This window comes from Mobula hypostoma, chromosome 8, assembly GCF_963921235.1.
Source record: "Mobula hypostoma chromosome 8, sMobHyp1.1, whole genome shotgun sequence".
NCBI classification, from domain to species: Eukaryota; Metazoa; Chordata; class Chondrichthyes; order Myliobatiformes; family Myliobatidae; genus Mobula; species Mobula hypostoma.
Window position 1 is genome coordinate 7,544,981 of NC_086104.1, and position 16,571 is coordinate 7,561,551.

General features: G+C 42.9%; 1 protein-coding gene across 3 annotated transcripts in view; it reads left to right on the forward strand.

Annotated features, from left to right (window-relative positions):
• Nucleotides 1–16,571, forward strand: part of col12a1a (collagen, type XII, alpha 1a) — a 394,452-nt gene that overhangs the window by 157,200 nt on the left and 220,681 nt on the right. For all 3 annotated transcript variants that reach the window (XM_063055440.1, XM_063055439.1, XM_063055441.1), the window contains 4 exons: nt 3,355–3,494; nt 7,861–7,993; nt 10,291–10,317; nt 14,216–14,358. In XM_063055440.1, coding sequence (XP_062911510.1) covers nt 3,355–3,494; nt 7,861–7,993; nt 10,291–10,317; nt 14,216–14,358 — 443 coding nt within the window. The remainder of the gene's footprint in view (nt 1–3,354; nt 3,495–7,860; nt 7,994–10,290; nt 10,318–14,215; nt 14,359–16,571) is intronic.

The window sequence follows — 16,571 nt, forward strand, 5'->3', positions numbered from 1 at the left end:
GGCAAAATGGCCCCCTTCTATACTGTAATATTCCATGATTTCCATGCGGGGCAGCATGGAACTAGATGTAGAGTCATAATAATATGTAATTTGGAATGACTTCATATTCAGGTAGCCTCCTACCTGATGGCATGAACATTGATTGCTCTAACCTCTTTTTCCAATCCCCATTCTGATTATCCTCTCTTCACCTGCCCATCACCTCCCTCTAGTGACCCCCACCATCCAGGCCCTGTTCTCCTCTCACTTCTACTATTCAGCAGGAGGTACAGGGGCCTTAAGTCCCATACCACCAGCTTCAGGATCAGTTGTTATCCCTCACCCATCATGTTCCTGAACCAGCGTGGGTAGGTTCACTCACCACAACTGATTCCACAGCCTATACACTCACTTTGTCAGTGCTTCCAGTTGAACTCTGTCTTTTTGTGTGTTTTCCCCGAGCAGTCAGTCTGTGGTTTTGTATTGCCATGTGCTCCTGTCCCTGCTCCTGCTCTACGCTGGCCCCTGTATTACTGAGTACCCCGTCTCTCACCTGTTTCTCATTGTTACCTGTATTGCTGCACCTGTGTCTCATTGTGCTCCACCCATCATCTGCTTCTCTGTTTATTGCTCAGTGTATTTCAGTCCTCTGTTTTCACCTGTTTGTTGCCAGATTCTGCCAGTGAATTTTCCCTGAGCCCTTCCAGCATTCGTATCTGTGCTCTGTCCCGACAGTACCATCTGGCCTACTGTCAGTATCTCAGGACACTGGAGCAGGGATCCAATCGCAGACCCAGTACCGTGCACACAGTGATATTAATTGAGTAACAAATCCCGAGGTGCAAACAAAGTCGGTGTCAAAGTTCAGGCAGAGATCAAAACATCCAGAGAAATCCAAAAAACCAGAATTGGGAAACAGGTAGAGTTGATATTCAGACGGACAGAGTACAGATACAAATGCTGAAAATTCATTGGCACAATCTGGCAACAAACAAGTGAAAACACAGGACTGAGCAATAAACCGAGAGGCAGATGATAGGAGGAGCACAATGAGACACAGGTGGCAGCAATACAGGTAACAATGAGAAACAGGTGAGAGACGGAGTACTCAGTAATACAGGGGCTGGAGCAGAGTAGGAGTGGGGACAGAATACATGGCAATACAAAACCACAGACAGACTGCTAGGGGGAAGCACACAAGAAGACAGTTCAACTGGAGGTACTGACACACTTCCATTATAGTTTTTCATAAATGTTATTGCATTCCTTTGTTCTACTGAGAATCTATGCAAAAACTAAACCTTTGGGTAGTATATGGTGACGTATATGTTCATTGATAATAAATTTACTTTGAACTTTGGTTGATTTCCTCCTTCCCTTTCTCCCATGGTCCACTGTCCTCTCTATTCATATTCCTCCTTCCTTAGCCCCTTACCTTTTGCCAGCTCCATCCCCTCTCCCCCGCCCACCCATCTTCCCCCTCAGCTGGTCTCACCCTCTTACTCCTTCCCTTCCCCCTTCTTATTCTTACACCTTCCCTCTTCCTTTTCAGTCCCGATGAAGGGTCTCGGCCCACAACATCCCCTCCGCAGATGCTGTCTGACTTGCTCGGTTCCTCCAGCATTTTGTGTGTGTCGTTGTTCAATGATTCCAGCGTGTGCAGAATGTCTTGTATTTAAAAAAAAAATGAATTATTATACGCAACTCTCTTTTTAATTGCATTTAACGGCATACCTTTTGAGAGTTACTGATTCTGTGATCTGTTTTGTCTCTTGGAGCCTGCTTCACTGACTCAGCAGGTAATATTCTGTGCAAGTTGGTGCAGCACAGCAAGTTTCAAACCACATCTGTACTCCATCTCAGCGCCAAAAGAAATACACACGGTTTAAATTAGGTGCTTGGAATGTCTAACGATTCCATTTTCCTGTTTCAACCATCATTTCTTTCGAGTTATGCAAAATAAACGCTGAGATGACAGTGCTTTCAGGAAAAATAATTCCCTGCTTTAAGCAAACATGCAGACTTTCCCAACAGAGAATGGAAAGTATTCAGAGCAAAGAGGGTGCAGAGTAACTGTATGATGTGTGTGACATTGTGTCTATCCCTGAAGGGCATTAAACGCAATAAAGATGTCCATTAAAGGTTTTGGTATTCATCCAGATATGTGGTGATATCAGATTCACTACAGCTAGGAAATAAAGTGTAAGATGGAGACCGGAACCAGACCCTAAAAAGCTTGCCAGACGGTCTGCAAAGAGTCAAGGCAAGAGATGAAACACAGTATTTAATTGCTTACGATGTCTTGCGGGCCAGCTAAGAGAGGATAGTGTAGCCTTTCCTACAGAGATTAAGAATTGCCTCGGATGGTTCAGCAATGCACAATTATAAATCAATTTGATTAAATGGCACATGGATAAAAGAAAAATGGAGGGCTCTGTAGTAAGGAAGAGTTATATTTTCCTCCAGTGAGTACAGGCTCTGAGCCATCTAACACTCTTAATACATTAACCATTTTGTTCCTGGACTCAGTCTCATTAACCTCCTCTGTACCCTCTCTAGTGATAGCAAGTCTTTTCTTAGATATGGGGCCCAAAATATTTCACTTTACACAATACTCAAAATGGCAGTGATCTGGTCATTGAAATCTGGCGATTCTGATAAGAGGTCTGCTCCTTCCGATGGAACTTGCTGTTAATCTGGGAAAAGCCCACTCATTCAACTCAGGCACAGTCAATGACTTCAGAAAAAGTGCTCTGCGCATCAACCATCTGGGATGTGGGAAGGGAGACCACTCAGAATCCCTCATTCTGTTACTTCTTGTATATAAGGCCATAAGACATCAGAGCAGAATTTGGCCATTCGGCCCATTGAATCTGCTCCACCATTTAATCATGCCTGATCAATTTTCCCTCTCAGCCCTACTCTCCTGCCTTCTCTCCAATATCCCTTCATGCCCTGGATAATCAAGAATCTATTAACCTCTGCCCTAAATACATATGAAAAGACTTGGCCTCCACGGCCTCTTGTGGAAACCAATTCCACACTCTCTGGCTAAAGAAATTCCTCCTGATCTCCGTTCTAAAAGGGCACTCCTCTATTTTGGTTCTAGACTCCCCCACCGTAGGAAACATCCTCTACACATGCACTCTATTGAAACCTTTCAATATTGGATAGGTTTCAATGAGGTCATCCTTCATTCCTCTGAACTCCAATGAGTGTAGGCCCAGAGCCATCAAGCACTCCTCATACGTCAATTGGATCTGGTATCTGTCTGAGATTTTCCCCACTATTTCTGCAGGGCAGTGTGCTGTGGTGTTAATGACGTGTTTCTGTGTACAGTAGCTTCATTCTGCTTTCTTCCTTCTCCTTCTGCAGAGGTGGTCCCAGCACCAACGGATCTTCGCTTCAGTAACGTCGGGGAGACGCGGTTCCGTGTCCACTGGAAACATGGAGCACAAGATGTGGCCCTCTACAGACTGACCTGGGTTCCATCGGGTAGAAGCAACAAAGAGGAGGTACAGGAAACTGCCATTTTAATTCTTGTAAAAAGAGCATGTGAAGCATGTCATTGTCAAACTGACCTGCCTATATGGAATCTGATATTTTCTTTGTCTTCCAATTCAACTGTCATCCCTTCCACCTCTTGCTGACATTGCTAATTGGTCCACTTAAATAGATGATATTATGATGTATTTGAATGATTTTTCTACTTCAAGTCCACATCCCTAGATTTCTGACAAGATTAAGAATGGGAAATCCCCTCCTCTTTCATTCTCTGAGATTAGTTGGTATCCAGCAGAGGCCAAGATGGATTTCTGGTATACACGGAATCTCACTGGAGCTTTGGAAAAAAGCCAATGGCTTTAATTTTTAAACCATCATAGCATCTCAGATGATATTAGAACACAGAACACAGAAACAATCAAAGTCAGGTTTGCTGTCAGATTCAGAATTATTTTCAGCTTTATTTATCATATAGGGTGGCAGGCTGGAGATACGTCTCTATCAAAGGAGGTGTAAGGTGCTCCTTCGCTCCAGTAATCTCCAGGTCACCCTTGGGCAAGGTTAGCCCCCTCAGTTAGGGTCATGTGAAGCCATGGGAGCAGGTGGTGGATGGTGGTGAATATCACCAGTCCTGCTTATATGAATACTGATGCCAGGCAGACAATCTCTGAAGAGTATTGATAATGGCTGGGGTCACCCGTCTTGTGAAGACATGGCCCAGAAGAAGGCAATGATAAACCACTTCTGTAGAAAAAATTTGCCAAGAACAATCATAGTCATGAGAAAAACCATGATTGCCCATGTCATACGACATGGCACATGATGATAACGATGACATTGAAACATCCAGTGAGATGAGTCTGGCAGAATAACACAAAACATAATGAAACAGAACACAACACAGTACACAACAAACAAGACCCTCTCCACACTCTGACTCACACTCGCGTGCACTTACACACACAACAGGCATCTGAGCCTCCAGTTTCCAGGCTTCTGCCATTGGGCCTTGATGTAGGCCATATGACATTTGGAGCAGGATTAGGCCATGTGGCCCATTGAGTCTGCTCCCCCATTCCATTATGCCTAATTTATTATTCCCCACAGTCCTTATTCAACTGCCAATTTCCAGACAACCAATTGGCCTTTGGGCTTTGATTGTCGATATTGGCAATGAAAAGCTCACTGCACCATCATCACAGGCACACAGCATCAGATAACAAGAAAAAAAACATAAATTATGCACACACAATTTCTCCAAGAAAGAAAGCACAATCAGAGCAAAAGTAAAGTTCAGTGCAACATCATATATACAAGAGGTTCTGCAGATGCTGGAAATCCAGAGTAACACACACAAAATGCTGGAGGAGCTCAGCAGGTCAGGCAGCATCTATGGAGATGTTTCAGGCCGAGACCCTTCTTCAGATCATTTGATTGCAAACAGCCCAATAGCTCAGGATGCCAGATTAAACTACAAATGCTCTGTATCTTCCCCTGCAGAGCAAACTGAATGGGCTGAATGGCCTAATTCTGTTCCTATGTCTATACCTTATATTCATGTGCCTGACTAACTTCTTAAATGCTGTTTCCACCTTTCAGGCACTCACGTCCCTCTGTATTTTAAAAAATCTGGGCCCACACATCTCCTTCAACTTTCTCCCCTCAACTGTGCTGTTAAAATTTTTCAACCCTGGGAAGAAGACTCTGACTGTTAGATACCTCTCAGATTTTTATAAACTTCTATCCAATCTCCCCTTGGCCTTCGACACTCCAGAGAAAACAACCCAAGTGTATCCAAACTCTCCCTGTCTCTCATACGCTCTAATCCCAGCAATGCCCTGGTGAACTCTCTCCAAAGCCTCTGCATGTTTTTCCCGTAGTCGGGAAGTCAGAACTGCAAAATCCAAATATAGCCTCACCAAGGTGGTAAAACATGATGAGTAGTTTTAAGAACCAATATTTTTGCTGTAGACATTCTAATTATGATGTGGTCCACTGTCTCTCCTCCACCTCACCCTTCGCTTCTCCTCCCTCAAGGAAAAGTGCTTCGTCCAAACTGTAGGCCATATGTCTGGCCTGGTCTCCCCTTGTAGGTAGATGGTAGATGTTGATTAAAGTACTTCTTCAGTTCAGAGTAGTTATGAGTGAAGTTATCCATGCCAGTTCAGGAGCCTGGTAACTGTTCCTCAACCTGGTGGTGTGGGACCTAAGGCTCTGTACCTCCTGTGTGAATGGTAGCAGTGAGAAGAAAGATGGTGGGCGTTGTTTGATGGTGGATTCTGTTTATTAGTGGCAGTGCTCCTTGTAAATGTCCCAATGGTGGGGAGGACTTTGCCTGTGAAGGACCAGGCTGTATCCACCACTTTCAGTAGCCTTTTCCATCCCTGGGCATTGGTGTTTCCATACCAGGTGATGATACAACCAGTCAGGATCATCTCCAACACACATCCACAGAAGTTTGTCAAAGTTTTAGGTGAAGTGCTGAATATGTGCAAGCCTGTAAGAAATTAGAGGTGCTGTTGTGCCTCCTTTGTGACGGCACTTGCCTGTTGCTCCCAGGGCAGATCCTGTCATACACTGACGCCAAAAAATTTAAACCTACTGACCTCGTCACCTCCTTTCCCCTAATGAGGACTGGCAATTCAAACACATGGTATTGAGCTGCTGGGATTAATTAATTAACCCAATTGAAGCACAACACTGCTATTCCAAAATAGAGAGAGAACATAGAACAGTACAGCACAGCAACAGGCCCTTGGGCCCACAGTGTTGTGCAGAATCAATTAAATTAGTAATCAAATGGCCAACTAAATTAATACCCTTTGCCTACACAATGTCCATATCCTTCCATTTTCCTCACATTCATGTGCCTATCTGAACGTCCCTTAAAAGTGCTTAATTTTTCTGCCGTTACCACCATTCCAGGCCATGCAGTCCAGGCACCCACTACTTTGTGGAAAAAAAAATAACAGCTCCTTTGAAATTGCCCCCTCTCAACTTAAATGTATGCTCTCTGGTATTGTACATTTAAACCCTGGGGGAAAAAAAGGTCTATTCTATAATCTTACAAACCTCTATCAGACCTCCCCTTCAACCTCCACTGCTCCAAAGTAAACAACCCAAGTTTGTCATTATAGCACATGCACTCTAATCCAGGCAAAGAGTAAACCTCTTTGCACCTTCTCCAAAGCCTTGCGTCCTTCCTATAGTGACATTCAATCATGATTAGATACCTTTTATTAAATTTACTGCAGAAACATTCAACACGGGCATCAAGAAATGACACAAGCAAGTGTGACTATAGCTAGCCGGTGTTGAACTTGTGGGATTGAGTTTTCTTGTGTTGGATTTTGTTGTTTTTGATATAAGGTTCTTTCAGAAATCAGGAAAGAGGCATAAAACTTGTTGCTTCATGATAGTTTTATTAAGTGTTGACAGAACAGAGTAAAGTTGAATAGACAGTGATAGAGAACTCTAAGATTAAAGAACTAAGAAGATTAAGATGGTGTTATTTTATACCCACAGAGATATGAAAAATTCCATTCAAATCTATGGATAAGAATTAACCAATTAGAAAGTACTTATTCAGTACTGAATTACTAATTTGATTAATGAGAAAGCATAAATCAAGAAATGCAGAACATAGGAGCTTCCAGAGCTTTCCAAAATTATACCCTATAATCACTAGAGGCACATTAAACTTGCATAAGAAACAAGTGGATAATTAATTGTTAAACTGCAAAGAAAATAACAATTTAACTGTCAGCTCAGCACGTAGACAGTAAGATAGGAGCAGAATTTGGCCATTTGGCCCATCGAGTCTTCTCTACCATTTCATCATGGTTGATCCAATTTTCCTCTCAGTCCAAATCTCAGCCTTTTTCCCGGATCCCTTCATGCCCTGACCAATCAAGAATCTATCAACCTCTGCCTTAAATATGCTTAAAGACTTGGCCTCCACAGCTGCCTGTGGTAAAGAGTTCCACAGAGTCACCACTGTCTGGCTAAAGAAATTCCTCCTCATCTCTGTTCTATAAGGATGCCCCTCTATTCTCAATTGTGTTTTCTGGTCTCAGACTTTACCACGAGAGGAAACATCCTCCCCACATCTACTCTATCCAGTCAATAGGTCTCAATGAGGTCACCCCTCATTCTTCTGAGTTCCAGTGAACACAGGCCCAGAGCTGCCAAATGCTCTTCATATGACAAGCCGTTTAATTTTGGAATCATTTTTGTGAAAACACTTATTTCATGCCAATTGCTCGCTACATTGTTCAAGGTTTACAATTTTCTTAGATAATATTTTTGTTTAAGAATACAGTCTGATTTCGGGCACTAACCCCTCTTTGACCACAGCTTTATGCGTATTCTACTCAGGTGATCTTAAATGGCCAAGATACCAACCATCTGTTAGAGGGCCTGAATCCCGACACAGTTTATGATGTATCTGTGACAGCCATTTATCCAGATGAAATGGAAAGTGAAGATCTCTTCGGTTCCCAGCGTACATGTGAGTGTATATTTGCTTCATTCCATCAATCTTTTCTTTCCCAACCCAAACTCCATTGTCTTTAAACGTTGAAAGAACGCTGAAATCCAATGAAAAACTTACATTCTGAATATGCAGTAGATTTATGTGTCCTTCTGAGGATTGGGTCTTGGGGACTTTCCAATGTTGTACAATTTCAAGATGTACTGTTAGCTGAGTCTATATTGGACAACAAGATCAAATAAGGCATCAGACGCAGGAGCAGAATTATGCCATTTGGCCCGTCAAATCTACTCTGCCATTTCATCATAACAGATTTATTTTCCCTCTCAACCCTATTCTCCTGGCTTCTCCGCATAACTTTTTACACTCTGACTAAGCAAGGACCTACCCGAGCTCTGCTTTAAATATACCCAATGACTTGGCCTCTACAGCCGTCTGCAGCAAAAAATCCACAGATTCACCGCCCTCTGGCTAAAGAAATTCCTCTTCAGCTCTGTTCTAAAGGTACGTCCTTGCATTCTGAGTCTGTGAGACTGCCCCACGACAGAAAGCATCCTCTCCATGTCCTTACTACCGGGACCTTCCAATACTCGGTAGATTTAGTTAAGATACCCACTCACTCTTCTACACGGAACTGACGATATTATGCTAGTGTTGGGAATGCCATTCACACCTGTTTTGTAAACTGCCTGCAATATAAATGAAATTGACTGAATAATGGAACCTCTCTTGTAGGTAGTGCGGGATGCCTGCTGATTATTGAAACAAGTGTAATAGATTTTTTTGTTCTTAAACGTTGAAGAATATACTCAATCATAAAATAAGGTAATCAGAAGTGATGAGAATTATAGTGTTTTTGGATCACATCTCACAGAACCTAAGAACCAGGAACACCATTCGACCATCTGGCCCAGCGAGCCTGGTCCACCACTCATAAGATCATGACTGATATGGCCGTGGACTCAATTCCACCTATTTACTATTTCCCCATAACTCTTAATTCCTCTGCTATGCAAACACCTATCTAACCATGTCTTAAATATATTTGATTCACTGCTCTCTGGGAAAAGCAGGTTCTCCTCATCTCCATCCTAAATCTACTCCCCCAAATCCTGAGGCTTTGTCCCTTAGTTCCAGTCTCACATACCAGTGGAAATGACTTTCCTGCCTCTATGTTATCTACCCTTTCCATAGTTTTATGTTTCTTATTAAGGCGAGAAATTGCTGGGAACACTCAGCAGGTCAGTCAGCATCCATGATGAGAGAAACAGATAAGGGTTCAAGCTGAAGACTCTGCTTCTCTCTCCACAGCTGCTTCCTAACCTGATAAGTTTTTTTCAGCTATTTCTTAAATTGCTAAACTTCTTTGAAATTTTGTGTACCCACTGAATCACAGCGTCCCCCCTCAAACCTGTGCTTACGTTCCTGGTTCAAAATCCACAGCTTGATCAAGTTTTTTCCCTATCTTTGTTGGGGATGAATGTTGAATCAATCCTTGTCTCAACTAAACAAACAGCAGCAGAAATTCACTCCAAGTCAAAAGTCGTTCAAATTTATTGTCACTTAACCATATACATGTATAGTGCCAAGTGAGACAACATTCATCTGGGCCAAGGTGCACAACACAGTGCATATAACTCACACACAGCACGTAAAATAATATTACCACAAATAAATTAACAAATAACAAGGTGCAAGTCAAAAAGCAAACAGTCCATCATGGGTAAAGCCCTCCCCATCACTGAGTGCATCTACATGAAACACTGCTGCAGAAAACCAGCATCCATGATCAGGGACTCCCACTACCCAGGACATGGTCTGTTGTCGCTGGTGCCTTCAATAAGAAGATATAGGAGCCTCAGGACTCACACCACCAGGTTCAGGAACAGTAATTACCCCTCAACCATCAGGCTCTTGAATAAAAGGTGATAACTTCACTCATCTTCACACACCTCATCACTGAAATGTTCCCACAACCTATGGACTCTTCATCTCATGTTCTCCATATTTATTGCTTATATTTTATTATTATTATTTGTTTCTTTTTGTAGTTGCATAGTTTATTGTCCTTTGCACACTGGTTGAGTTGAGCTCCCAAGTTGGTGGTCTTTCATTGACTCTGTTTTGGTAATTATTCTATATGATTTCTTGAGTATGCCCACAAGAAAATGAATCTCAGGGTTGTATATGGTGATATGCATGTACTTTTATAATAAATTTACTTTCAACTTTGTATATGCATGAATTTGAGTCTGTGAAGGAATCCACTTTAGTCAATCTTCTCTACTAATGCTTCTCTTGTTTTAATTTTCCAGTGGCCAAGGTAGTTCCGACCACTCCAGGTAAGTGTATGCTTCTGATATTCCTTGTGGGAAATCCCTACGCATAAATAAATGAGGTTAGACTTTGCTGTTTCCAGTATTTATGCATACTGCTATAAGGAACATGGAACATAGAAAATTACAGCGCACAGTGGCCCATGATGTTGTGCCGTCCTTTTAACCTATTCTCAGATTAATCCAACCCTTACCTTCCACATAAGTCTCCATTTTTCTATCATCCATGTGCTTATCTCTTAAATGTCCCTACTGTATCTACCTTTACCACCACCCCTGTCGGGGCATTCTATGCACCCACCACTCTCTGTATACCTCTGACCTACCCCTATTCTTTCTCTGAATTTTGAGTGCCTTCTTGGGTTCACCCTGGGCGACACGGTGATATAGCAGTTAGCGTCACCCTAGTACAATGCCAGTGACCTATCTGCAATTCCCACCTCCGTCGAAAGAGTCGACCTCACTTTTTAAATATATTATTTCTGTTTTTTGCATAATTTTTAATTTAGTCAATATATGTATACTGCAATTTATTTATTATTATTTTCTTCTATATTATGTATTGCATTGAACTGCTGCTGCTAAGTAAACAAATTTCATGCCGGTGATGATGAGCCTGATTCTGATGTTCTTCCCATGACCGTGTGAGTTTCCTCCGGGTGCTCTGGTTTCCTCCCACATTCCAAAGGCATACCAGTTAGTAGTTAATTGGTCACACGGGTGTAATTGGGCAGTGTGGGCCTGCTGGGGCCTGATACTGTGCTCTATCTTAAAAAAAACTTAACTTCACCCTTCGATTGAATGTGTTGACCAAGAGAAGCCCTTCTCAAAATGGAGGCTCTGACATTGTGCGGAAGTATTTGCAACCTTTCCTTCAGTAAGTACGCAGTACATGATGGAACTGCCAGTGAGAGGGAATAACCAACAACTGTGGCAAATTTCTTCTGATATATGTGGAGAGCATTCTGACTGGTTACATCACTGTCTGGTATAGGGTCTCCAATATGCAGCATCGGAAAAGTCTGCAGAGGGTTGTAAACTCAATCAGCTCCATCATGGCAATAGCTTCCCCACCACCAAGGACACCTTCAAAAGCAATGCCTCATAAAGGCAGCATTCATCATTAAGGACCCTTGCCATCTGGGACATGCCCTCCTAATCCTTTGACCTCTGCCCCACCCCCCACCCCAGCAATCCCTGATTTAACCCTAGCCTAATCATGGGGCAGTAGACAATGGCCAATTAACTTACCTACTGGTACATTTTTGGACTATGGGAGGAACCCAGAGCATCTGGAAGAAACCCACACGGTGACAGGGAGAATGTACAAACTCCAGACAGACAGCAGTGGGAATTGAACCTGGGTCGCTGGTACTGTAAAGTGTTATGCTAACCACTACACTCATACCGCCCAATTAATACCATCAAGGAAGAGATACAGAAGCCTGAAGACGCACAGTCAAAGTTTTAGGAACAGCTTTTTCCCTTCTGCCATCAGGTTTCTGAATGGTCCATGAACAGTATCTCACATTTTCACTCCTCACAGTATCTCACATTTTGTAATTTATTATTAGAATTTATTGTTATTTTATTGCACTGTACTGCTCCCACAAAACAACAAATTTCACAACATACTGTCTGTCATTATAATAAATCTGATTCTAAAGTCATGGACATTTGGAGCATCATTTGGATTATTTTGCCTTCATCAGCTGTTTTAAAGACCTTTGTAAGATGTTCCCATTTCTGTATTTGTCTGTATATAGCTTTCAATGTTCTATCCTTTAGATATCTAGGCAATTTTAAATGCATAAAATATTCTAGCAAAATAACAAAGTTGTCTTAACAACTCAAAGAGCCTCTACCTATTTGTTATGAGCTCAATGTATCACATTTGGGTGGAGAGGTGGAGATGCGTCACTATCAAGGGAGGTGTGAGGCATTCCTCTGTCCGCTAGCCAGCAGGTCACCCTTGGGCAAGGTGTAGCCCCTGCTTAGCCCCTCAATCAGAGCTTTGTGAAACCATGGGAACAGCTGGTAGATGGTCGTATGAGCAGCTGGTGCAGATCACAATTCCTGGTTTTGCGACCACTGTTGCCAGACAGACAATCTCGGAAGAGTATTGATAATGCCTGGGGTGACCCATCTTGTAGAGATGCTGCCCAGAAGGAAGCAAAGACAAACCACTTCTTTAGAAACATTTTCCATGAACATTTGTGGTCATGGGAAGACCACGATTGCCAACGCCATACAATGCGGCACGTAATGAGTGAACGAACGATATCACATCGGCCTTCCAGAACCAAAATTAAACTTTATTAAGTTGCCCTCCATGAATTTAAATATTCAAATCCCTCAAATGCTCTTAATAACAGTTATTGCTGAAATTTTATTACTAGTGGTCTCTAGGGGAGGGAATGGTTTGGTGGGTTGAGAGGTAGCCAGGGATCTGTTGGATGAGAAAGGCTAATGCAAGTAAGTTCATCTGGCTGCAGTCTTGTTGCCAATGAGCACGATCCTCTTGCATAATAAATCCTTTTAGTTTGGCACAAAATTCAGCCACAGACTATTAGATGTGCCACAGAGATGGGTGGAGTGCTATGATGGCACAACGGAGGAACTGCTGATGACCCGTGGAAACTGACAGATGTGATTGGAAATCGCCATCGTGGAGCACATAGAGTGGTGTTAATAAAGCCATGGATTGAGGGAGCTCTGTCAGTGATGGCACTGTCCAATAGAATGAGGGAGCTCTGACCATCAGTGATGACACCGTCCAATAGAATGAAGGAGCTTTGACCGTCAGTGAGGACATTGTCCAATAGAATGAAGGAGCTCTGACCATCAGTGATGACACCGTCCAATAGAATGAAGGAGCTTTGACCGTCAGTGAGGACATTGTCCAATAGAATGAGGGAGATCTGAGTCAGTGCTGACACCATCCAGTGGAATGAAGGAGCTCTGACTCTGTGAATGATGCTGCTTAAGGAGGCATAAGATTTGCATGGATCAGTTTTGAGATGATCATGGAGCCATAGAGCCCTACAGTACAGAAAAGGCCTTTCAGCCCACCGTCCATGCTGAGCTATTATTTTTACTCAGTCCCATTGACCTACACTTGGACCAAAGTACTGTATCGCCCTACCATCCAGGGTAGGTAGATCAGATGTCATCTCTTCAGTGTCCCCATGATGATGGCAGCATGGAAAAATTGCTGATGAGGCCTGCCTTGAGACAGAGCTGGCAATGAGAAATAGTGCTTCGTCACTGTGCCCTTAATCCAACTGACGTTAACAAAACAACTAGAATGAAGGAGCACCACACTGTCGCAGTGTTAACATTATCGCATTCCCTATAAGTCAAGTTCTCAAATCCTGGCAAATTCCTTGTAAAATATCTGTGTACTTCTTCAGTCTTGTTGACATCTTTCCTGTTGGTAGGTGATCAGGACTGCAGCGGTGATTGGGTTTACTGTCTCTGACATTTGCTGTAAAATTTATTCTTTTGCAGCAGCAGTACGAGCAAGACATAAAAATTACTCCAAGTTACAAAAATAAGCTAGAGTGTGAGAATAAACACCAACATAGTATTTGCAGGTTCACGGACCATTTAGTAATCTGATGGTGGAGGGGGGGGGGAGAAGCTGTTTCTAAATGTTGAGTTTGGGTCTTCAGGTTCTTGTACCCCTCCCCGATGGTAGTAATGAGAGGAGAGTGTATCCAGGATAGTGAGGGTCCTTAGTGATGGATGCTGCCTTCTTGAGGCTCTGCCTTTTGAAATAGTAATGATATTCTGACCCTGAAAAAAAATTAAGCAAGAGATATTATATAGAAGTGGAATCTACTTTCTGTGCATGCCTTATTAGAAGGAATTGGCTCTTCTGATAATGTTCTTTAATCTTCAGTTCCCTTGACACCTCCTCGCAACCTCCAAGTGTACAATGCCACCTCACACAGCCTAACTGTGAAATGGGATCCCGCCAGTGGTCGAGTCCGAGGATACAGGGTTATCTATGCTCCAATGACCGGGGACCCCATCGAAGAAACGGTAATCTAAATTATTTTGAAGCCACTGTTTTATCTTGTACTGTTGTACATATTTAACAGAAGCCAGTGTCCGGATCTGGTTTCTTTAAAATGTTTAGCGAGTTCTGAATCCACACAGCCAAGTTTCCCTGCATCCGATGCCTCTTGATCTTCTGAATGGCCCTACCATGGGGAATCTTAACAAATGGCTTATGAAAATCCATATATACCACATCCACAGCCATTGCTCTACCCTCATCAGTGTGTTTAGTCATATCTCGTTTTAGAATATTTTAACCTGCTTATTAGGTGTGCATCGATAAAAGTTACCAAGATCAAGGATTGGGGTCGTTTGCAATATGTCTGTAAGCGCCAATGAGGAACAAGAAGCGTACAATCCCAACTAGACACTTGGCCTGGCTCCACTGTAGACCAGCTCACACAGGTGGATGCATGGAAATGCTGGAGGAACTCAGCAAGTCCATAAGATCGGAGCAGAATCAAGCCATTCAGCCCATTGAGTCTTCACCATTCAATCCCTCCCAAACCCATTCTCTTGCTTTCTCTCTGCAATGTGTAAAGCCCTTTCTGATCAAGAATCTATCAGGCTCCACTTTAAATGTACCTACGTCAGGCAGCATCTATGGAGGGGAATAAACAGTTGATGTTTCAGGCCGAGACCCTTCCCCAGGACTTGAAGGAAAGGAAGCAGAAGGCAGAGATTCAACGTGAGAGAGGGGGAAGGGTCCAAGATGGCATGTGATAGCTGAGATCAGGTAAGGGGGAAGGTGGGTGTGTGGGGGAGCAATGACAGAAGAGGTTGGGAGGAGATAGATGAAAGAGGTGAAGGGCAGAAGAAAGAATGTGTTAGGAGAGGAACGTGGATCATGGAAGAAAGGGAAGGAGGAGGGAAACCAGAGACAGAAACACACACAAAAAATAGTTGAGAAATTCAGCAGGTCAGACACCCCTATGGAAGGGGATAAGCCGTCAATGTTTTGGGCTGAGGACCAGAGGGAGGTGATCAGCTGGTGAGGAGTAGGGATGTGGTGAGAGGATAACTAAGAATGGTGAATGGAGAGAGAGAAAAGGGGAGTGGGAGAAATTACCAGAAGTTAGAGAAATCAGATTGATGGCTACCCTGATGGAATATGAAGTGTTGTTTCTCCATCAGAACTGGAATGTTAGAGTTGATCAGCAGCCCTTTTACTGTTTTTCTAAGTTGATTATCAGGGCACAGAAATTTGTAAACAATAACAGAAAATGCCAGAAACAATCAGCAAGCCAGGCGACATCGGTGGGAAGAACAGTGAATGTTCATGCCAAAGATGAAGATTAAGGATTAGCTTTACTTGTCACAAGTGCATCGAAACATACGAACAAATGCATTATTTGCATCAAAAACCAACACAGTCTGACATGTGCTGGGGCAACTGGCTGTCGGCAAAGTGTGATAAATACGATAACGCATTTTACTGATGTTTATTGAAGGACTGGTATCAGCCAGGATGCTGATAAGCACTATCCCACCTCTCTTTGAAACAGACCCATGGAATACTTAATGTTTTAAAGATTAAATTTAATTGTCATGTGTATATTGAAAAATACAGTGAAATGGATCATTTGCGTCAAAGACTGGTACAGAAAGGGTTGCTGTAATCATGTTGCGTGAGAGCCATTTCCGTCAGACCATGTCTCCAGCCTCCTCTCTTAAGTTACACGGCTTTGTGGGAGATAAAAACAGCTTCAAGATACCCAACAGATGTCAAATAATGAGTTGTAGATTTTTTTTTTTAAAAAGATGATCTTTATTTGTCACAAGTACATTGAAATGTATGGTGAAATGTGCTGTTTGCATTAATGACCAGCACAGTCTGAGGAGGTGCTGGGGGCAGCCTGCAAGTGTCGCCATGCTCCCAGCACCAGCGTACTAACCCTGATCCATACGTCTTTTTGGGAATACGATAGGAAGCCAGGGCACCTAGAGAAAACCCATATGATTATGGGGGAGAACAGTGACGGGGGTGAAACCCTGGGTGGTTATCACTGGCTGTATAAAGCGATTGCACTTTAAATATACCCAGTGATTTGGCCTCCGCTACCATCTGTGACAATAAATTCCACAGATTTGCCACCCCCTGGCTGAAGAAATTCCTCCTCATCTTTTTTCTAATGCTATGTCCTTCTGTTCCTGAGGCTGTGTCTTCGAGTCCTGGTCTCTCCCATAGTAAAACT